The sequence below is a fragment of the Paralichthys olivaceus genome, chromosome 16 (assembly GCF_024713975.1).
Source record: "Paralichthys olivaceus isolate ysfri-2021 chromosome 16, ASM2471397v2, whole genome shotgun sequence".
Taxonomy (NCBI): domain Eukaryota; kingdom Metazoa; phylum Chordata; class Actinopteri; order Pleuronectiformes; family Paralichthyidae; genus Paralichthys; species Paralichthys olivaceus.
Window position 1 is genome coordinate 17982436 of NC_091108.1, and position 23792 is coordinate 18006227.

Below are 23792 nucleotides of genomic sequence, written 5' to 3' on the forward strand. Positions count from 1 at the left end.
GAACCAGGAACTCAAGCAGAACTTACTGACCGGGGTAGCAGGTCGAGAATGAGATCCAAGGGTGGCTGATTGGTCCAGGTTTCAGGGTTGACCAGACGAGGGGCAGGAGATAGGGGTCAGAGTCAGAGCAGACAGGACTGTGAGGGAGACAGAGAACAGGATGAGTGCTGGGGAAACTGGGGCAACAAGAGCTGAATGCTGAAAAGCAAAACTGGGAACAAATTTGGCTCAAAGCAGCAACACTGAAGGGGAACTGACTGAGTCCATGATCCGGCAGCGTGGAAGCGGCAGGGACGAGTATTTATAGAGGTCTTCATTATGTAACTGGCTGCAGCTGGTGGGGTTCTGCTCCGACTCCGACACACCTGTCACACGCACACACGCACACACACACACACACACAGAGGGAGAGAGAGGGAGACTACAAGTAACAGGTAAGAGAGAAGCAGAATTGGAGGTGGATTACGACATTTGAAGTTGTTGTAAAATTGTGAGAATGTGAGTTTCACATAGTTGCAATTGCAAAGTCCTGTCGATACGTGTGCTTGGCCAATTGTGTTGCGTCAGTCTCAGCTTTCAATCAAAATGTTTCACCCATTCCATAGCATAAAATCACTAAAAAGAACCATCCTTATCAGATACATGAGCACTTGGACATGCATCAGTCACTACCTAAAATGCCAGAAACCATTTTTGAGAAAAATTCTATATGTGTATTTTAACTTAGTTTGGTCCAAACTAGACACTTCGGCTTCGACTTTTGGGAACTTTCATGTTTTTATATATATTATATAAAGGTCTATGTTAAAAGATTTAATATATATATATATATATATATATATATATATATATATATATATATATATATGTTGGTGTCTGTACTCACAGCTTGGTTTTAATTTGTTATTCGATGCTATAAAAAATGGGCTGAAATGCCTTGATTGACAGCTGAGACTTGCTTGTAAATTTGTTGCGCTTGTTTATCGGCCTAACCTTGATACCACGACTGCACCCCTAAATCACTACTGCTCTGTGGGAGGAAGTGGAGACACACTATCCATGTTTATTTACAGTATATGCTTCAAACAGGAAAAATTCATGCTAATCAGATGAGTCAATTAGCTGTCATTATAGCTCGTCCAAATCAAATCAACTCAAACATTCACCTTCCACAGCTTTTTAAGACAGCGTTAATTTGTGTTATTAAAAAAAACAAATTGCGATTTGAAAATCACACTTGGTTTCAACAAAAAAAGAATTAACTGCAGCATATATTAGTTTTTTCACATCTAGATTTATTGTAGTAAAATAAAAATGTGAAATAAATGTAGTACATTACAATTGCAGTAGAATTAAGTAACCTCAGCATCTGAGAGTTGCAGTAGCAGGTGAACATAAGGTATCAGAGCAAAGTGGAGGTGGATTCATGAGTTGTCAGGAGTCTGGACGGACAAACGATGTGTGTCTGTAGTTCAGTCGATCACTGGCTTTAATTCCAAAATCGAACTAATGATGTCCTGGGGTAAGAGTTTTGTCAGTCGAGTTGAACTCCCATCAAAGCTGCTGTTTTGGACGGGCTGCGTTTGAGGACCAGAGGGCTTCTTGGGAGGAAATCAGGGCTCATTCTCAACTGTCTCGGTGATGAAGAGCCTCACCGTACCAGCAGCTGCCTAGAAAAGCTCACAGTCTACCAAAGCTCCCGGCTGTTGCCTCTCCTGGTTGTGATGATGAAGACTGATTGATGTTAGCCTACGCCCGCGGTGTGTGTGCGTCTGTGTGAACAGCGCACACAATCCCACATTTGTTTGTATATGTCTGTGCGTTTCCCTGTTTCCTCAAACGCACACACTCATGCTCCCGTGCACTCACACCATCAAAGCCAGCCACCCTGCCGCTCTACTCAATTACACACCCAGGCTTTTTAAAAAGTATCCCTCAAATCCGGCCCCTGCGTCTCCCAAGGTCAACGCTGCTTATTCCTCGTGGCATTTACCAGAGGGAGAGGATTACACTGGAGTGTATGAACCAGGTTTCAGCTGTACATTAACGAATAGAAAGGACAGGTCTGGCTTTGTGAGGTTGTCTTTTCACGGCACCCTAGAAATGTCTCGCTATCAGACGCATGATTCGAGGAACTAAGTGGGTTTGTTGTGTGTGCGGTTTTGAGCGCTGTCAGGGGATTTCTGAAGCCCAGGGGAGGCTGTATAGAAGTAGAAGTAGGCTACCGAATTGTTTTTTGGTTAAATGATGAGTGGAGAATGTGGGATATTTTCAGATGCTTCATTGGCAAACATCACGCTCCAACCGCACTTTCCTTTGGGCCTCATTATGAAATGGCATACACCGTGCTCCAAATGTATTTGGACAGCACCGTGCTTTTTGATGTTTTTTCTTCTGCGTTCTTTGGTGCAAGAAAAGCTCTAATTTTATTTTCTTCCATATCAAATGGACTTTTTAAAGCCGCACCACGTTTTGAACATTTAAGGTGACAAATATGTAGACACACAGTCGACAAAGTGATCATTTTTAGTATCTTGCAAAGATTATTTGAAGCCTTTATCCCAGAAATATCATTGGGCTATCATTTTATTTCTGCGTTTGCATTAATACTCTCTGGGCTGCACGTTTCTCAGCGGGCCTATTTTTTTCATGGGAACATGTCAGATAGCGAGGAGATACATTTTTCTTTACAACTGGTCCCTAAAATATGTAGTTCACAAGGCAGACAGCTGTAAAAGAAGAGTGCTAAAGGGGACTTTCTCTAACGTCTCATTCCACATCAACTCCTTGCCTGATTAAGCTCTTAATTATGGCTGTGCAGTGTGGAATACATGGTTGGCTAATTGTCTGAGAGTAAACAAGGGTGATAGGTACCGAATCACATCTCAAACTATCAGCTTCCTGTTACAAAGCTTCAGGGTAGGTGCAGTAGATAAGCTAATCCATAGGGAAATTAAGATGATGGGGACCGCCACAGCATCGTATAAGTTTGTATCGGGCTATAGTGCTGTTGTAAAGACTGATTTCATATTCCATACCCTTGTATCCTTGTAGTCATTTATTTAGACATGTTTTTCCATGTTTACTGTAGCTGAATAATTTATGTCTGTGAGCACTCCACAGCTGAATTCTCTCAGGGATAAAGTGAAATAGAGGCTGGAGCAACGGCAGGAAGTGTACCTAAAAAGAAGATGACAACAGAATCCAATACAAAGAACCAAATTTGTTTGATTCTAACTGCTCTGAAAAATGAGTTATTTAAGAGGATAACATCTGTGGAATACTTTGACACTTGGAAAATATTGATTATTGATTATTTCAGAAACTAGTGCAGTGCCACTTCTACACATGCCAGAGTTATCAGATGAAATGCTCGTAACAGTCTCGGTTTTATCTCCTCTTTCTTTTTTGTGAATAATAGATGTGAATTATAATTATAAGAACAATGCTTCTTTGATACACTCCGGAGCTACTTTTGAATTATTCCTTGTCATTAGTGAGTCCTCCTCAAACATTTCTCCAATAAACTGTCACTTTTTTACTGTGTGTGTGCTGAATATTGTGTGCAGAGCAAGACAATTTGCTATGAACGTTGTTGCCATGACGGAGATCAACACCATCGACACCTGTGAATGTCTGTGTCAGTTTGAATTAAAAAAGAAATGATGGCTGCGATTTGAGCCTGCTGTTTGACCCAGTTACTGCCCACTGCTGTAGTTTGTCTGAGGAGCGCGGTATTTTATTAATATTGAACGTATCATGTGTCCAAATCGCAGCAAACTCAACACAGTACTTCCCTGAGCCGAAAACAATACACATGCCAAATACGAAGCTGATAAGTTGAACAGTTTGCAAGGTTTGTGTTCCACATACAGACAGATGGTTGAAGCATTAGTAGGGAAATAAAAGGGTATACTATTTACAGGTTTCTGAAATCTTTTTTTTTTTCCTTTTATCCAGAGGCTCGTAACTTGAGCTATTCGAAAACTTTTTTTGTTTGTCTGCCATTTGAATTGCAACAACTCAGCTCTGTGACAAGTTCGCAGATGGAGACGCAGGTGCCACTTCCCGTTTTTATGTGGATTCCAAACAACCTTGGCTTGCCAATGGTGCCACATAAAAAAGTTGAGGGAGCCATCACTCTTCCAGTGGTTTGATGGATGTAAAGATAGATGGGCTGACAAATGACTACATAGGTAGTTCCGATAAGATCAGTGTCATTTTATGCACCAGGGAGATGAGACATAGAGAGAGAGAGAAGGGGGGGGGGGGGGGGGGGAGTAGTTGGAAGAGGGCTTCATCATAAATATTACTAATTCATTTCCCCGGAGAGCGACTGTAACAGAGAGTGTAAATGGGAGGAGAGAGAGAGAGAGAGAGAGAGAGAGAGGAGGTGTGCACAAGGGAATGTACATCTTCTTGTCTGTGCTGTGCTTAAGTGTATACTTTTTATTCCCAGAAAAAGAAAAATATAGTGTTGCAAGGAAAGGTGTGATAAAGTTGTCAGGGGAGTAAGACAAAGGGGGATAAGCAAAGAGGGAGTGGGTGAGAAGAGTAGAAGAGGAAAGTGCGGAGGAAACCACAGAGAAACGGAGGGGACAGGGAGACAAATGTACAAGAAAGGGGAGCGGAGGAGCAAATGAAACTCAGGCAGGATAATCGAGGTATTATGTCCTTTAGTGAGGAAAAGAAAAGAGGAGTGCACTCAACAAAGAGGGATGAGTGGTTGAGCTGAAGGAGTTCTCACAGATTGGAATAACCTTGTGTGTGTGTGTGTTTTCATCTGTGGCATGAGCTCCTTCTTCATCTGATGGAATTTACCTGCATGTTTTGTTTTTCTTTTTCCGCAATGATCAGTAGACATGGAGCCAACACACACACATGGACACACACCCCTGACTCCCACTCACTCAGTGTGTACTCTTCACACACCCGGTACCCTCATGTCCCTTATCACATTCTCTCCCATCTGTTCCTGTTTTAAAACGGCCTCGGCGGACAATCATTTTTAGTCAGTGTGGCAGAAAGCGTCTGCGCTGAGAAATCCCACTTGTCAAACCATCCACTTTCACAGTCCAACTACAAAATACCAGAGCCATTATTAATGAACGTTTGTGTTTGCTGCCAAGAAATAATTTCCATTCCTGGGGTTAATCAGTTGCTTCATACTGTTCTTTAATAATGAATAATTTGTTATGCAATTTGAATGTGGAAAATAATGTTAATGGAACACAAACTGAGGAGTAAGTTGCCTGCTTTGTGTTCTTACAGTTCTTTCTGTGTTATAATGGCTCACTTACACAACACAGAGTCTAAATGTGGAACAAAATAGCCATCATAGCCAGGACAGCCACCAGTACTGGGATCAGCCGACATCGTTTTCTATTATTTCCTCTTTAGCAGCCGCATCACATCCAATAAAATCCAATGCATATTGAAAATGGCTTGTGTCCTCTTCAGTAGGGCATCGATAATGAATTTAGTTAAATGGCATGACTAATGTGCATTTGCAGACTAGTAATGGGCTCATCAAAGTTAAGGGACACGTGCATGGGGCCAATCTGGGCCAGTGTGGCTGCCCACGTCCCGTCGTCCTGTCCAATGATCGCCACCCACGCGCCGAGGTCTCCCATTGTTTGGACTGGCACGATATATAGAGACGTGAAGCCGGCACTCTTTTAGAATGCATGAAAGCGAGTCCCGGGGGCAAGTTCACTAAAGCGTGAAGGAGGGAGGAGGGAGACAACAGGATGGAGGGGATAGAGATGGGGGGAAACAGAAAGAAAGGAGAGGAGTAAAGCTAATGGCTTTATGGTGACAGTGATAATCAGGCACGCTGAAAATCACTTCATCTCACACAGAGCTGGAGGGATGCTAGGAAATGGAACGGGGCAGGTTTTCAGTGTTGTGTTTCATGGCCCTGATGCAGACAGATGTGCTTGTATCTGTTTATGTATGCAGGCCTAATTCTGTGCACTTAACATGGAAGAGGACGAGTTTAGGGCTGGTATATGGCTAATTATTGACAGCCATGGCAGATTCTATAGGTTTACAGACATCCCTTGAGAATTTGCTTGCACATCAACATAATGTATCATGTACAGTACAGAATTCAGTATCTGCAGCCAGTGCAGGAGAAGGATATAGCGCTGAGGCATGAAAAGTATTTCCTGAAATGGCTCCCTCATATCACAACGCACAATTAGGCCTGCTACATCAGTGCCTTTGCCCTGGAGTCAGTAGTGGCACAGTACAGAGCTCTGCTTGGTTCCTTATCCTGCGTGGGTATAAATGCTGCTGCAGCCCACTAACTGTATTATTGTGTGTGTGTGTGTGTGTGTGTGTGTGTGTCATGTCCAGCGGGTGCACAAGTGTTGAAGTAGCAGGGTCAGTCAGACTCATGGGTAGTGGCGTTTTGTCTTCCTCGCTGGCTCCCGCTTGTTTCCCTTCACATACACATGCACAAACAAATGAGGCTTTACTCTGAGGTTAGCGCAACATCAAATTGGCTGCTCCTGCGAGGAATCCGCGGCCAGCGCTTCCCCTGATGAGCTTTTCTTCCACAATCCTTTGCAGCCAAAAGAGCCTGTGAGGAGAGATTCATTGTGCAGTAATCACCCTATACAACACCGGGTTTTCAATAGACCTACATATGGGCAATCCAGCCTTACGGAAGCCCAAGTGGGTGTTAAATTTTCCACACTCTGGGAATTTTCACTCTCACAACTACCCCCGCCATAACAGAGGGAGAAAAACAGGGAAATTTAAAACTTCATTAAATCGCCCAAACGGGGCCGTTTTCTCTCCCTGGCATAAGCTCAGGCCTCTGTGGAAATTAGGTGAATCCATCACGCTCTCTCCGGCGTTGCCTGGGCCCTTTGCTTTTAGAGAACATACAGGAAAGGCAGGGAGAGCGGGTGCAAAGGGAATGTCTTGACAATTTTTTATTCTCTCACGTTACTTTTTCATCTCACCTGGCAGTCTGCCCTCTCACGCAGAATAATAGGAGCTAAAGCCTTTCTCTTCTTTGCCAAGCCATCAGTGAGCCATGGAGCGCCAAGGAAGAAGAAGTGATTTCCATGTTAATGGGAACCTTCCCAGGAGTGTCGAAACCTTTCTTTCCTTTCCTTCCATCACTCCTTCCTCGCTTCCTCTCTGCTCTGTGCTCACCTACCTTCAGCCGCTGCCGTGCCCGAGCACTCAATCCCTCTCACTGTTGTCTTGCAATGTTCCCTTTCACCTCTCAGCCTCTGTTTACTTCTCCTTTCTTCTCCCTCTCCTCTTTCGCGCTCTCTTTCTCTCTGTCGAGCTTGATGAATGGAGTCGCTGGACTGTGAGCGGCACATCCTCAGCGGGGTGTGGTGGGCCATCGCTGGCTGTCTCACATCGCTGTGTGTCTTCTTTCAGTTAGCCTGCCTCTCGTGCTGGTACACACGAGTGCAAATCTCGAGCCCATTAAAATGGATCCTTCGAAAAGAAGTTAGACAGAAACACAAACACTTTGTGAGTCTTTTAAAAATCCCTTATACCCTGCCACTGAGGAACTACACTGATGTGCACTTGGATGAACATGTACAATCCCCACCTAACCCCCTCTGAGGATCCAAGCGCAGCCGACTGAACGCACTACTGAGGAGATTTCTGTCCCCTCCTGCTTCCACCACAATCTTGACCCTCTCCTCCCTTGCCTCTTCCAGCAATTTCCACAACTGGAAATGGGCCAGCATGTCATCTCACTCCAGATATTCTAAGTAGCTTCATCTACTATACGGTCTCTGTCAGAGAGACGGCGGTGGGTAAACTACTCTGCTGCAGGTGTGCAAAATGAATTGCTTCAGCCCTGCACTCTCATACCTTATACATAAAGGCTGGCAAGGCCAAACTGAGTGCTCCTCCGAAAACTTTACGGCGCTCTTATAAATCATAAAAATACCTTTCTATATTGGATAAACACATGATCATTTTGTGAGCCGACTGAGTGTGAAGTAATTTTTTGGGGAGATGCAGATGCGCAGATGGATGGACAGATGGACCTAACAGGAATCTGAGGGTTACAGATAAGCAGGAGTTCCTCGTTAGGGCCCGTGCTCAACTTTACATTGTAAACAAACTGTTATCACATCTCCCAACAATTCACTATCATACCGAAAGGAAACGTCCACTTTGTTCTGAGTAATTATGTCCATCCATCATTTTTCTGTAAGTAGCGTTTCTTTTCCCTCTCCGACAACACTGTCGAAGCTGTGCACCTGCACTGTCATTGTTTTTCCACAACTGTACAAAGTCTCCCGTGTGGTTTAGCACATTGTAACTGCTGCACTCGCAATTATGGGTTCAACTCTCACCAGGCTCATTTTGTCACAGCGCATGAATGCAAAGTACACTGATTTGCATAAAACACTCTAAAACTAGTTTACAGGAGTAATCTGTTACAGATAAACTGTTTAAATATATTCATAATGCAAATTATATATTTATCAACATCTGCTGCCTTTATCAGCTGTTATTTTAAGATGTGTAAAGTCATAACATTGCAATGTAGTGTTGTGCAATAAGCAGTTATCTTCTAGTTCTGTCCTATTTGTCTGAAAACCCATCACAGCTACTGCAATGTACTGTAGTTAATGTTTCTCTATTTTTCTCTTCTTGTCTCTTCTTAAATAATACAAATATATCTTAAAGGGGGGGTTGGTAAGAGCTTTTTAGAATTTAGAATTTTTTAGAATTTAGATTTCCTTTATTGTCCCTCAGTGGGGAAATTCACATGTTACAGCAGTAGCACAAGATTTAACTCCAAAGAGAGGACAAACAAACAAGCAAACAGAAACACACAACATCAGGTAGTATATATAGCAGCAGTTGTACATGGGCAAATAGCAAAATTTTTATCTTATTTGTTGAAATCCTCATGTACATGGGCAAATAGCAAAATTTTTATCTTATTTGTTGAAATCCTCTTCTTCACGTCCTGATAGTGGGGTGGCAAGATGTCTCACACGAATGCAAACCCCACAACTCAAATGTTAAAGCCACATCACAGATGCAAACTCCACAACACAAACACAAAAGCCACATCTCGAATGCAAATGGAAACATATATGCTTAAGCAGAGATGAAACCTAGAAGTTAGCAAGCGAGTCACGGAAAAGTCACCTGGTGTCAGTTTTCAGGTGGTGTGCGTTCGTGTGTTTTGTGGGGTAGCTTTGACAAGAGCGCCATTGAAAGCAGGTGGGAAGTATTGGTTGCTAACTTTTCGAGGATTACTTTCAGCTTTAATTGGACAAAACTTCTCAAAGTTTAAAGCATATTTAATCTCACTTTTTGGGCTGCGAGTAAAAGCATTTGATCAACTTCTCCACCAGAATCACATAATGTTTGCAATCACTGTAAATCATCTTGCACAAACAAGCCTGAGAAAATATCTAATTTAGTTCTTGTTGGATTCTTTTTTCAGTTCTTCTCGTTCCAACTTCTTCTTTGGGAACTCACGGTGTTATCCCAAATTGATGGGTTTTTTTCATTCTCTCTCTCAACAAGAAGCGTTTTCTCATCTCACTGAATCCATGTCCTGATGTCTGCCGCCTGCCTTCAGGCTGGAACAACACCTTGTGTTAATTAAACCCAACCTCCGCTCCGCACCAGCACATTTTGTGGGGAAAATTGAGCATTTGATTCCCTTAAAGACTTTGACTAATTTCATCTGGCTCTAATGCTCTGTTGTAGTTGCAAAGGAGAAATAATGATTGTGGTGATAACCTAAACAATTAGGTAATAGGCAATAATTTCCAATAATTGTTATTCCCTAATTAAGTTTTACATCTTCAGAGCCCAAGTAAGAGATGGAGGAAATGAAATGAAGGGAGAAAGTAATTAAAATTGAGGTGGCTAATACCAGCGCGCTTTCTATCCTTTTATTTTCCCTTTCCCTCTGTTTCTCTTGCTCTGTATTAATATTTCATCTAAAGTTCAATGCTTTCTGCTTCACTAGACAGTAAAATCACTGCTGGAGACATTGCTCTCATTCACATCTCTCTCTCCTTTCCTCCCCTCTCTTTTCTGTTCTCACACTGAGCCCTTCTTCTTTCTCCCATTTCCTTTCCTTCCTTTGACCTCTTGCCGTGCGTTTCTCTCGCCAGTGCACTAATGTCAAGATGTGAGTCTAGTAGGTTTTTAGCAAGCTGTAAACTCTCCTTTCCCTTCTTTTAGTCATACCAGTCGGTCATCCAGGCAACCAACCTTTTTTGTCTTTGGTTCCACACTCCAATCACTTAATGTAAAGCTTTTTAGCCACTTGATATCCTGGCCAGGCTGAAACTAGGCCTTGCATTCTCTTAAGCTGCTTTCTGACATGCATTGGACTCCAGATAATCCCCTGACATTCTCCTGAGGGGCTGCATGTGAAAACGCAAATGTCACATCAGACTTTCTTCAGAGTTTTACTGACTAGGCCGTTAATAACAACTCCAGAGAATATCTGAAGGAACCGTTGTGAGAACACACCAGGAGATCATCCGCAGGATTCAGCACTAGCGATTGGGTGTGTTGATGGCGATTCTAACACGCGACAAATGTAAACAACAAAAAGAATACAAATATCTCAGGATGAAAAAGCAGAGCCACAAGCGTAGAAGACACAGACAAAATGAGATAGTTTTCGGTGTCAGTGTGCTGTAAACAACACGCTGCAGGATTTGTTACATGCTGCCTCTGCCTGCCCTACCAGCCCGCACTTAAACAATCCAGAGATCTTGTGTTGTAGTGAACTGCATTGCTCATGTGTGTGAGGGACAATTCGGAGAAGGTACGTACCCAGTTGTGTGGACATTCTCTGGAGTTCATGTCCGAAAATGGCATTTATAACCTTACAGCAGAATTTTGTTTAAAAAGAATATAATTTGTAACTTTGAAACCAATGGAGTCGCTGCAGAAGGCTCCATGATATTAGTTACTCATAGATAACTTCTCTTTTAGTTTATGCCCTGATTCAGGATTGACACGTGGTTGAGAAGTCAACATTGTTTAGCTCTTTTTCCACTTAGGCACCTGGGTGCGCCCACGCCAGCATGCAAGCACTGGCATTCATACACTAATGGACTAATGGATGCACACACACATACACTCAGGCCCCCCCACCTTCTCCTCCTACATTCATATGGCATTAGAGCAGAGCTCAGTAATGGCTACGGGCCGACCTCTCTGCACAAGGCAAGTTAAACAGGAACATGCAGTGTTTTATGCTGCGTGGCCCGGAGCTGGAGAAGGAAAAGATCTACACTGTTTCCTTGTTAACCCCTGTAGTGCTGAGATAAAAGGTGTCATTCTCACTTCCACTCTCACCGCCTGCAGTTTAATTTAACCCTGTTGTGTCTTGGGAAGAATCTTTTTTTATTTTGCCTACAACAGCAGCTCTGCTTTCCTCTCCCCGTCGCTTCCTCAGCTATCACTCCCTCTCTGTCTCTGACACTCGTGATCACGCTCTCCTCGCCTTGATCCTCCCTTCCCGTCTCTCCGGCCCTTTCCGTTAAGCCCTCTCAAGTGCGAGTGCCTGTGTGATGGACTCCCCTAAACGGATGCAGATTTTATTCAGGCTATTTTCAAAACCAGTGTGTGCGGTTTAGCCAGCTAGACATTTTTTTAATGACTCCCCTAACTCTATGCCTTCCACCACCATCACCACCAGCATCACAAGGAACTCGCCGCCTCTGCTTCATCAGATAGGATGTGTCACATGCTCTTTTTTCCCCCACTCAATTCTCTCCTCCTCCCCTCCTCTCCTCTCCTAGTGATTTTACAACACAGGCCCTGGTCCAAGCTTGTTATCAAAAAGTGATTCTCTGCTGGTTCTTCACCCTCTGCACTTCTGTCGTTGCACCTTTTCTGTCCCTCTTGTGTTGGATCTTTCAGCTCACATTTATGGCTACATCCTCTCTGGATGCAAAACGCTTTTCAAACTAAAACGCTGTAATGTGTGAGTTTTAATCCCCGTCCACTAACACAAACAGGAATGCTTGAATAATCGCTTGTTTCCTACACTCGAAAACAAATAAATTGCAAGTAAAATGCTAAATTTAACATAACAGCTGTTTGCAAAGACAACAGGGTCAGCACAATTGTAATTGATTATCCATGTTACTTTCTACACTGGTAGCCGAGGCTAATGCCGGTTGTTTCTGGGAGAGGGTCATGTGATAGGTGCAAGCTGTTACCGTCTTTTTTTCTGCAGATCCAGACTAAAACATAGCACGCAAGCTTTCAGAAGAAAACAGGACTAGCAGCATTTCCAAACTTCTCTGTTTGAGCAGTTCGGAAACTCTAGGTGGTGTGAATGCTAGGAGTATCCATAGAAATGTTTATAGGAGTAGTGTGGATGTAGTCTGTTCACAGTCACTACCTCCGAGATCAGTCTGCTCCTCCTCTCCATCCAGCAATTCTGTCAACCAAATGCTTTTTCTGCACTTTTAAACCTGCATTAAACTAATTAACACCCACCACCCGTCCTTTCACTTCATTTCCAACTATTCCCCCCTGCCAACATGGCCCCATTCATCTGATCACAATAGTCCCTGACCAATTTTTACTGAACTTACATGTCACAGGAATCAGAGCAGGCTGTTATGGATGAAGTGAAAGAGACATGAAGAAAGCATCTTTCTTGTCTGTGAAGTATCGCCCAAATACAGCTCAGGAGGGCTTTCCATTTTCTCTCCCTGGCACAATTATGGCCATCCCAGTGGGGAGCACCTATATTAGTGAGACATGAAGCAGTGAACCAGAGCTCCCATGCTGTTTCCTCACAGCCTGCTCTAATGGCTTTACCTGTGCGAACAAAGGCAGAGGACAGATCCTAGCCGCTCTCTATTTTTGTCCGATGTGTGATTTTTATCAGGGACCCGTGCTGCTCCTTGAGCTTCTTTATGTGCTGAACGAGCTGGAAATCTCTCCCTGCCACTCACCTTTTCACCACAGCCCCTTTCCCACACACCTCTCCTCCTCCGTGTTGGATCCCCTTCTTCTTTATTTTCCCACCAGTCCATCACAGGTGTATGACTTGTGTTGCCAGCTGCTCTCCTGAGTGAGCAGAAAGCTGATAATGACTAGGTCGAGTCTACTCAGCCAGCATCACACCCCCTTTGTCACTGTCCTCGTGAGCTGTCCCTGTGTGTGACAAGAGTGTATTAGAGAGAGAGAGGCTGGAGCATTTCACTCTACCTCTACGAGTGTGTGTATGTGTGTGTGAGCCCATGTCAGGGAGATGTTGTGGCAGTGTAGGTGTGCGTTGTCCTGCATCACCGTACAATAGCACAGATCGATAGAAACCACAGTCTCTGACTTGTAAATAACTTTCCTAATTTGCTGTCTCATTAGCAACAGGCCTGTTTATGTTCGAGTTGCCTTCGTCTCAGCCTTCTGGTGCGATGTCAGTCCCAGATGGTAGGCATGGTAGTCACATAAACTGGCATTTAGCATTGATTTATTGGCACACAGTGTCCTTTTCAGTGGGCAGACCCCTAGGGTACCACGTGGGCGTTTGCATACTCCGTCAGCAGCAGAATATATTTACTTAGAGGGTTGTTTTATGACATGCAACATTGTTTTATCACATTATATGAGCCCAATAATGTATTCACCAAATCACAAATCACCAATGAAGACATCAAGACATTACACCCAAATGTGTTGTTCCAAAACCATGGGTGTTATGACGCTGCTATAACACCCTCCACTTTTCAATGTATGCATTTTACCTGATCCGCAGGGACTTTCATTCAGGTACAAGAGCATCAGTGAGGTCAGACACTGATGGTTTTTGATAACTTCTGGCTCACGCTCCGTGCTCTAATTCATCCCCAAGGTGTTGGATGGGGTTGAGGTCATGACTCTGTGCAGATCTGTCGAGTTCTTCTTCACCAAAGTGGGAAATCCATTACTTTACACACTGGGAGAATGTTAAAACAGGAAATGGCCCTCACCAAACCAATAACTTGGAAACACACTATGGTCCCCAATGTTATTACACGAAGATGTTCCTTAATCAGAACCACGGAGCAAAAATAGCCAAAGGTATGTGGACATTATTTTCGATTTTCTTTAGTGTAATTGCAGTTGGGGTTTAATGAGATAATGATTAAATATTCCCAAAACATGGGAGGGGGTTCATCAGGGAATCATTTAAAAATCAATTCAATGATGTGTGGTTTGTGGTTTTGCTCAAAGCTACAGAGTTTACAGTAAACAAGGAATGACTTAAATGTGCACCTTACTGGATCAGTGTTTGTGTGTGTGGATATTGGACATATAATTGGCCCCTCTGTGTAAATTCTGGCCCCTTTATGGCCCCTGATTTAGAACATTCCTAGATCTGCCACTGACAGACAACAAATTGGTTCCCTTGTAATGCTTTCTAAGCAAATTTAGAAAGACAAACATGAAACAACCCTGTCTCTTAGGAAATATGTACATATTTGTTGTGCCAGTTTAAGTACAGGCATACATACTGTATTTGCTAAATTTATATTATACATTCTTGTGGTCAAGGATAGGGAAAGATTATATTTATGGTTAAATGTTAATCACTGTTGACTCTTAAATATTAAACCAAGTCCATGATCTTACTCTAACCTCAACCATGTGATGTGGATGCCTAGACGTAATCGTACAGATTTTATCATGCTTATAGTTGCCACATGGAGATATTGTATTGCAAGAGTGAATAGAGTTTCCTTCAGTAAATACTTTTCACATTTGTTTATTAGATTCTAAGATTCTGAGATTCCAGGATTGAGAATTTCCCAAGACTACAAGTCACATCTTACCCAAGGAAACTTGGGCATGCGGACTGAAGAAGCCAGGGATCAAACCACTGACTCTCTAGAGCCGGAGCCACCAGTTTTAGACTACACATATACGACACACTTAGAAGCGGGCTAATTACTTAGTACTGATCTAGTACAGAATATATCTGAGATTTAGTAATGGAAACATGCATATATAAAAAAAACACATTTAAAGAAAAAAACAGTCCAGTTTTTAGTCAAAGGCTACATCCACACTACAATGTCTTAGTTTAAAACCATATCTATGTTGCTACATTTACACCTGCTGTCCACACTACCAGAGATTTTGAATGCCCAAACTGGAGTTTGGAAACACTGCTGCCCTGTTTTAGTTTGAAAACTATAGTATAGATGGGCAAAAATACAGTTTGATGCAGGAACCAGCCTTCACTTCCTGATTGTTTTTTATTACTCTACTTGAAGCAGTATGTGCAAAACACTGTGAACACTTAGTGTCAGTGACAGTTCCACTTCGTCATCGGTCGAAGAAGTGAATCCCTGGTCTCTTTTTCACCATTGTTGTTTCTCGTTCGTAGCATTTGCTGTAAGTATGCAATCAACTACAGGGTAGCTGATTTTTGTTTGCACCAGCACGCACAGTTTTCAGGTGTGTTAGCATTGCCGTCAAGGTAAATTTGGGTTCAGTATGTTGCCCAAAGACACTTTGGCATGTGGAATAAGGAGTAAGGGACTGAACAACTAATGTCGTGGTTTTTCGAAAGTCCCCCTCTACCCCCCCACCCCCACACAGCCTCCTCATGCGTGTCATACATATGGGTAGGCTAGCAATTTTCTATGCGTAGCATTTTTGATAATAATGATAAAATGTAACCTGAGTATCACTGTGTTCCTCTCGAAACATATTTGCTGCTGAATCTATTATAAAAATGTAATTTCTATGAGTCAGACTTGACAAGTTGCCTTCTACAAGCTTGAAATCATTTGCTCGTCATTGGGTTTATCAGGATGAAGAATACCGTTTGGTGTTTGTTATAACTCACAGAAACGTATTTTCGTTTTTAATGTAAGAATGTGTGGAAATTGACAGTTTTGGTGATTAGGGGGGGTCATGAGTAATGAGCTATAACAACATTAATTCTGGTCTGAAGAGAGTGATGAACAAAGAGAAATGCATTGCTCTCTATGAATAACAGCACTCTTAGCTTTTATATAACTATTCATAAATATTTTTTAGAGGCAGCACTGATACTGTTTTACCTTTAAGTGACTTTCAATCACTCTTTTAATTTAGTATATAAGGTGAAACCAGTCATTATATCACACATAATGTAATGTACTAGGAAACATTCCTTGATGGAGCACCTTGAGTAAACTGCAGGAGGAAGCAGTTGTTCACCAGGAGGTAAATGAAGTAAGAAGAAAAAAATTGGGTAAAGAGCAGCCCAGAGAGCAGCATATGGTACAAGAGCTAATTCATGGCCCTTTAGAGTCATGAGGCCAGCAGTGAGCTGAGTGCTGTGATTGTTACGGCTTGTAATGGTGTAGTACACGCTAGCAGCTAACAACTTGTTTTACGATGGAAAACTTCTTTCATTTTAATTTATCTTAAATGTGTTTTTTGAATTTTCATGTTACATTTGGCCCCTCCAGAGAATGTCCAGAGATTATCAGGAGTTCAGTGCATGTCTGAAAGAAACTTTAGAGGTGAAGTCACACATCAATCAGCCAGCAAAAATCTCAGCCACTATTCCAGCAGCCATAGAAGGAGAGTATTAACGAAGAAATAATCAATGAGATTAGATGAGTATTTTACAGCCGATAATTCCTCAATCACACAGCAATTAACAAACGCAAAATTTGTAAATGAAGAGATCATAGCTGGTAAAATCATTTTACTATAAAAGTCTGTTTGTTTGAAAAATATGTAGAAGTATCTGATTCACTGTGGTTTCATGTTGATCAAGAAAGAATTTTGTTCTAATCCCTTCAAATCCATCTTGGCTGTTCTGTTTTTAGAGTTGTCCTCGCAATTATTACCACAGCGATAACATGTTGTCTCATCAGTGGATAACTTCTGTTTGCCAGCTGAGAGAAATTATAAATGAGTTATTTTTTACTAATGTGTGGAGCATTATATTTCCCTCTTCTGTTCATGTTCACTTTGAAACACCAGAAAATAGCTCATCTCCCAAATGGATGTCTTCATTATGTGGGCGATGCCTTCACTATTAAGCGCCTGCAGGAAAGTGTCCTCGTCCTGTACAGACAACGTCAATAACTGGGAGAAAATAGAATGTAAAACATGATTTGTACTATGTTTACTCCTGCATGAATCAAGCATAAAATCCAGTCCTATGGCAGAAGCTAGCATCTGACCCTGTTTGAATCCTGTCTCTAACAATCCATAACCCATCATTCCCTAACCTCGTATAGAAGTATAATCAGGGTTGAGAAAACTAAAGTATCTGTATTATTCCTGTCAATTTGTGGGAGGTTCAAAAGCCTGTGGGTGTTTACTCTTTAGATTGAGACTAGCTCATGGTAGATTTTCTCTGCCGGTTATAGTATTTTTAGACTCTGTATATATAAAGAACAGTTCAGTGTTTCTCAAACAGGGTGACTTGAACTCTTGACATCAGTATTTCTAAAATCCTAACCATTGGTTTTAAAAGAATCAGATTATGCTTCTTCAGTATTTTTTCCTCTCGTGTTTTATAGGATTTACAGACAAAAAGTCTACGATAAAGATCTCATCTCACCCATAGAAAACTCTCCTCATGAATCTCCTGAAATGCACACCTAGTAGGGCCATCACTTTTCCCAAAAATCAAGTAAATAAAAAAATTTGATATCTCACACAATTACCTTCTATACGGTGTACAACCCAAAATACGTCCATAAGGCGCTTCTCAGATGCTTTGGTGTCATGATTACCTGCTCAGAACAGCTTGTCTTGCCAGCATTCTCCTTTTTTGAAGGTAAGCAACGTAAAATAACCAACTTCACTGGTCAATAGGTGAAGCTGATGAATTTCGATTGAAAAGTGCAGGCTCTAATGCCTAGCAGCTAGTCTAGCACCAGGCCAGATAAAGCGAGAGCGGGAGATTACATTTCCTCCACAGACTGGAAGCAATTGACCGATGACAATGGATCGGGCCACCTGGCCAATCAGAGCCGTCTGGGCTGCAGCAATGGAAAGTCTGAAGAAAGAGATGTGTTGTCTGAAGATTAGAGCATGTAAACCTTTTCAAATGCTAACCCAAATTAAAATCACCTCCGAGCATAATAATGAAATAATAATGTTTCCTTTAATTGCTTAAACTCAACTGAAACCTACTGACAAAATGTTGTCTTGCCAATCACAGTGCCAGAATAAACTGAGAAAATGGAAATGTTTTAAAGCGGTGACGACCAAACTGTTTCGTTGTTTTTAGGCTAGAAGACGTGTTGGAGAGAGGAGCCCCTGTGTTTTCTAAAAAAAGTGTATTTACTGCTAGGGAAGCCTCTCGCTACAGATATGTGATACAGATATCAGCAGAGTTAAAAGGACAACAATCAAACACCATGAGTGATAACTTTGGTTGCCAGTGCCACTTTGATGTATAAACTGTAATAACGGATCCGCAAAGAGAAATAACCTCACATTTTGTCCCGCTGTGATATTGTCAGATTTACAAAATTCATCTGACTGTGTGCTGGCTCAGATACTGTCTGGTTGAAGTGCTGGCTATCTTTTATTCTGTCAGCCCAATGTGCTTGTGCGATGTTGTTCTCCCTCACATTTACAGGTCTATCTGATTCCTGTAGCTTTAACCGAGCAGATAACAGCTCTGTTTGAATGAGGCTGTCTGTTGTGTGTGTATGTGAGCAGTGATATGTTACCTTTTCCCTCACTCAATTTCTATCTTTCCTACCATACTTAGTCTTGTCAGTGTTGCCGGTGGCCCTCTTTGTGTGTGTGGGTATGTGTGTCGGGAAAAAATAAAGTCGCTGGTGGATTTGTGTGGAGTTTGCTGTTGTACCGTGTGGGGTGTGGTGCTTTTCATCAGCAGGTGCATCAGATGAATCATAAGAGAAACGTCCAATATGTTCCTATAGTACAAACTGCAAAGCCAGCAAAATGACTCATAATTTGCCTCTTTAATGGCGGCAGGAATACAATTAAAAGCAACATGTTCAAACATGATGGCAGCACACATGAAAGCTTGTGTTATCTAGATTTATACTTGTTATCAGGAGGAAGGGATGGACGCCTGCAGGGACTTTGAAGTTGATGTTTGTGATGAGTAGTTAGCTCACATCGTCAAGTTCAAATATTTTAAGGAAGAAGAAACAGCTTCTCATACTCTAATCTTTCCTTTTAGTTTAGTTACTTGTAACGACAGGTTTTTCTGGCCATATCTTACCTGACTTTTAATAGCTGAGCACTCACACACACACTTTTTCTTCTTTAATCTCTCTCTCCTTCATCCTCTCAGTTCTGTTAAATTAAAAGCGCCTTATCTGAATGAATTATTGTAAATATTGGCTCTGCCCCAGTGGAAACGGCAATTTGAAAACTGTTCAAAAGGCAAAATTAAATGTTTAACTTGACAAGTATTGGCACAATGAATGATGGGGGCTTCTTCCCTGAAGTGTGCTGTTATTTGTCTCTCCCAGGTATGTGGTCCTTTTCCGTTTCTGAGCTCGCCATCCCCGGCGCTGAGATTGGCCGTATATCAGCCACTGATGCCGACCTCGGCGAGAATGCCAAGCTGGAGTATACCATCCTGGAGGGGGAGACCGGGGACACGTTCAACATCACCGGAGTGAACCAAGAGGCGGTCATCATGCTCAACAAGGTAAAGGGAGGGATGACAGAGGTGGAGGGAATGATGGAGTGGGAAGGAGGGGCGGGAAGAGGAGGAGCAAGATGAGGATAGGGTCATTTGGATGTCATGAGTGATAATGTCAGAGAAGGAAAGGAGGACAGACAGGGAGGGAGGGAGGGAGGGAGGGGTGGGGGAGCATAAATAGAAAGGTGCTGGTGTGGATGGGTGAAGGGGAGAAGGGCAGGGCAAAGAGGATGGAGAGAGCAGATGATAAGGGGGAGGAGAGGACACAGGTAATGTGGGTAGATGTTTTTGAAGGTGTTTTGTTTCTATGAGTCAAAGCAGAGCTAATGTTGCTTCAGCCTATTAAACTAGAGTTACCTGGAAACATATGAGACTTTACATGACTCATCTCTTCACAGCCTTTCCTGTGAGAGTTTTAAAACACATGATCTGTACTAATCTTATCGTTCCTCCTTGTCTGACTCAAATCAGATGAGAGTGTTTTTATCGGTTTCTGACAAGTGAATTTCCTGCTTGATTCACTCGCTGTAAACCAGCCTTCTTTCTTCCTTCTTTCTTTTTTATCATCATTTCCATCTGTTTACAGCCAACAGAATGAAACATCCATTCGCAACCCAGTCAAAGCATGACACATCCACATGCAAATGTTTGCAGCGACTCAGTTGATTCTAATTTGCACCAAAAAGAACAAAGTAATTTGTTGTGACCACTGTTGAGCTGCTTTGGCTGCTGCCTTTCAGTAAAGATTTTCCATGCAGAGCACTTGCATGCACTGAAAGATCAATGATGCTCTGACATTCCATTCAGAGTTCAGCTGGTTAACAGTTCCCTTTAGTGTAATACTATATGATTTCAATTTCAAAACAGCAATTCCCTAAGTGGCCTGTCACCCCGAATAACCACGTTCTTGAAAATGAGTGTTGCACGGTGGTGGCGATGAGCGCTGACACCTGCTCATTACCGCCGTGACTTGTTAAAGTACATACATGTCTGTCTCAGGCCTCACATGCACTCACATGTAATGGAGGCTTATTGAGGATGAGGGCTTCGTGTGGGAGGACTCCATGATGAGATGGACTCAGTCATCTATTAGCCTTGATAACATTAACATTACATTGGCATTTTTTCCTTAAAGGAGCTATATTGTGCTTTGTCATTTTTTCTTCTGTCCACACTTATGCAGATATTTTGCAAAGGAAACTTTAATCTCTCATCCACATGTAAACTGTACAATTCCCACCTCTGATAGTACTTAATAGTAATTACTGCTGCAATAACTGTCAATTTATTTATTTATTTTGCTCATATTATATTCATACTAATTTTACCACCTATAGTCATATTAATTATTTTAGTCATGTCAAACAAATACTGCAGTTTGGCACCTTGTCTCTTTGTGTTCTTACTCTCTGTGAATGTTGACCTGCTGCTGTGACACAACAATTTCCCAACTGGGATCAATAAAGTTCATCTAATCTAAACAAAATTCTAAACCTTGTTTTAAGTCACTAAAACTGAGATTTTTACAGTTTCCTTCCAAAAAGAAGTAAATATGAACGGCAGTGTTTGGGAAATTATCACTTTACAACTTCTACAACCACTTTACAGACGTGTAGAGTTCTTCTCTGGTATTTGCACCCTCATTGATGTAGGCATTATTAAACTTACTGGCCAATCACAGTAGACAGGGTTATTTCAGGAGGGGCTCTTGAAGAGACAGGAGCTAAAACCAATCGTTTCAGTTAGTGGCTGAAAAGAGGAGCTGCAGTATTGGATTGAATGAGGTAACTGATGAATTTTCATAAAAATCTTTTCAAGCAATAAACCAAGTCAAAATTATGAACCAGAAAATTAGGGCAAGATGTCTCTTATAAAATTATTTAAAGTAGGAAAGGATCAGGTGAAGGTAATCCTGTGAAAACTCAAAAGTATTCCTGGAGTTTCAGAAATGTTACCATTTTGGAGATGCATTCTTTTCAGAGAGTCGGGACAATTTGCACAAAAATCTGTCAAAACATATTGCTATTTGTATTCATAAGAATGTTATGGGTGTTCTTGTCAGTGTAGCCATACATAGTGGTGTGTGCATGCAGTGTGTATGTGTGTGAATTCATCACTGTGTCAGTTTTCATCCTCGGGTTTGTAGGATTCGTTAAAAACAATCCGCACCTGGAGGGTGTGTGTGTGTGTGTCTGTGCGTGTGTGTGTTGAGCAGGATTTTCAAGCCTGGTATGAGTTTCTTTGAAGAGAGGCAGGGATACAGTAAGAGATGCAAGGGGAAAGAAATTGAAGGTGAGGAAGAGGGGAAAGAGTAGGGATGAAGGAGGAGAGAGCAGATGGGAGAGGTGAGGGAGGAGTGTTAAAATGAGGTCCTGAGAGGCAGTGACAGCAGACAGTGCAGCATAACGAGGGAGTTACGGTATGAAGGAACCAGAGAGAGACATGAAGACGGAGGAGGGAAGTTGCAGAGGCAGCACGAGCCGCAAAAAAGGTGACAGCCAAAGAGAAAAAATTAGCACAGGAGGAGACTGAGCTGCACCGGGAGGTAGAAATATTTACCCAGAGAGACATGCAGGTACAATGAAATAAGATAAAATAAAGAAAAGAAACTTGGAGATGCAGCATTGCAACAACAAGTGGAGTGAAGGAGAGCGAGCAGTGAAGGAAGTGAGAAAGCAGAGCTACCTGCTGTGTGTTGAGAGAGAATCGATCCATTCAGCATGTGTTGGACGAATCAGGAGGGGAATGTAGACAATGTAATGTAAACACCCCCCCCTCTGCAGTATTCTTCCCTCTGGATTGAGCCACACAATACAAAACATGCAATTAGTATTTCAGCGTGGCTCGCTTCATGCTGTTTTGGTTTGCTTTAATCCCTCAACAAAAGCACCAAGACAAAGACATTAGACATAGATTAAACTAAAGTTTGTTGCTATGGGTGAAATATTGAATACATGGAGACAGTTTACATGTGGGTTCATTCTGAATGCTTCTAAGGAAAGTGTAACATATATTGAATATTCTCAGACACTGGAAGGCACCAGTTTACATGTTTACATCACTGTCAAAGGTAATAGCTAAGCAAGTTCACTGTACATTTGGTTTCTTTACTTTCTCACTATCCAGTTGACTCATGTAATTTGGGGTTACTAGTGCAAGTAATGCAAACCTGCTCGACATTGTGTGCAGAGTTTGTACAGTCTATGGTGCAAAGTTAGAAAACCTTGTTTTCATCCTACCTGGTTTATCTGCAGTGAATATTTTATAGTCAATGTTTTTCATAAAATGAAACTGAATTTGCTTCTTTTTTTTCCCATACACGTCATGTTGGCTATTACAGAGGTCTGTTCAGTAATCGATACAAACTTCAGACCCAAGTTCACAACCATTAAAAATAAAAGCTCTGTAATTCTGCTCCGAATAAAGAATAAAGCGATTCTGGGACTGTTATTGATGGAGTGAAGCCCCCATTGCAGGTCAGTCAGTGCCTGTGTGTAAGTCGGATATGGTGAAATAAAAACTAATGATTTGAATACCTGGCGGTGACTTTGACCCACCGTTTGACCTAGTTGCCGACCGCTGCTGTAGTTTGTCAGAGCACGTAGAAGAAGACATGTTCAACTCGGTCCACAGACTATAGGACACTGCAATGCCCCCGCTGACTGCTACAGTGCCGGTTGCCTGTTTATTCGAGTGTCATTAATCTTGAACATATCACATGTCCAAATCGCAAAAAATTCTAGGCTGCCCTTTCTTGGGAAAAAAACAATTGACCTTCCAAGTGTGAAGCTGATACGATGAACGGTTTCCGAGATATGCTTTGCACATGCAGACAAACAGATTTTGTTGGAATGATTCGGTAATGTAATTTGTCTAATTGTCATTGGCTTTAAATGGGATATTTTGTAAAGGAAAGTGTGTTACAATAAACTGTCTTTCATGGAAACTAATAAAAGTTGTGAGAGAGTTGCCACAACACTCATAGAAAGCATAAAATACATGAATCTCCTGCTTACATTTCAACAAAAATCAAATAACACAACAGCTGTGCATTTTATTTTATTTTATATTTTTATGGCTGCTGCTATGCATATATGCATATGTTCAGGTTGCATCATTATTGACTCACATGCCCTGGGGTTCATTTTCCAGAGTCAGACTG

At 42.0% G+C, this 23792-nt stretch overlaps 1 protein-coding gene across 3 annotated transcripts in view; it reads left to right on the forward strand.

The window, feature by feature from the left end:
* LOC109637348 (cadherin-6) overlaps positions 1 to 23792 on the forward strand; it is a 187719-nt gene that overhangs the window by 131044 nt on the left and 32883 nt on the right. For all 3 annotated transcript variants that reach the window (XM_069511024.1, XM_069511023.1, XM_069511025.1), the window contains one exon: positions 19455 to 19636. In XM_069511024.1, the coding sequence (XP_069367125.1) occupies positions 19455 to 19636 (182 nt within the window). The remainder of the gene's footprint in view (positions 1 to 19454; positions 19637 to 23792) is intronic.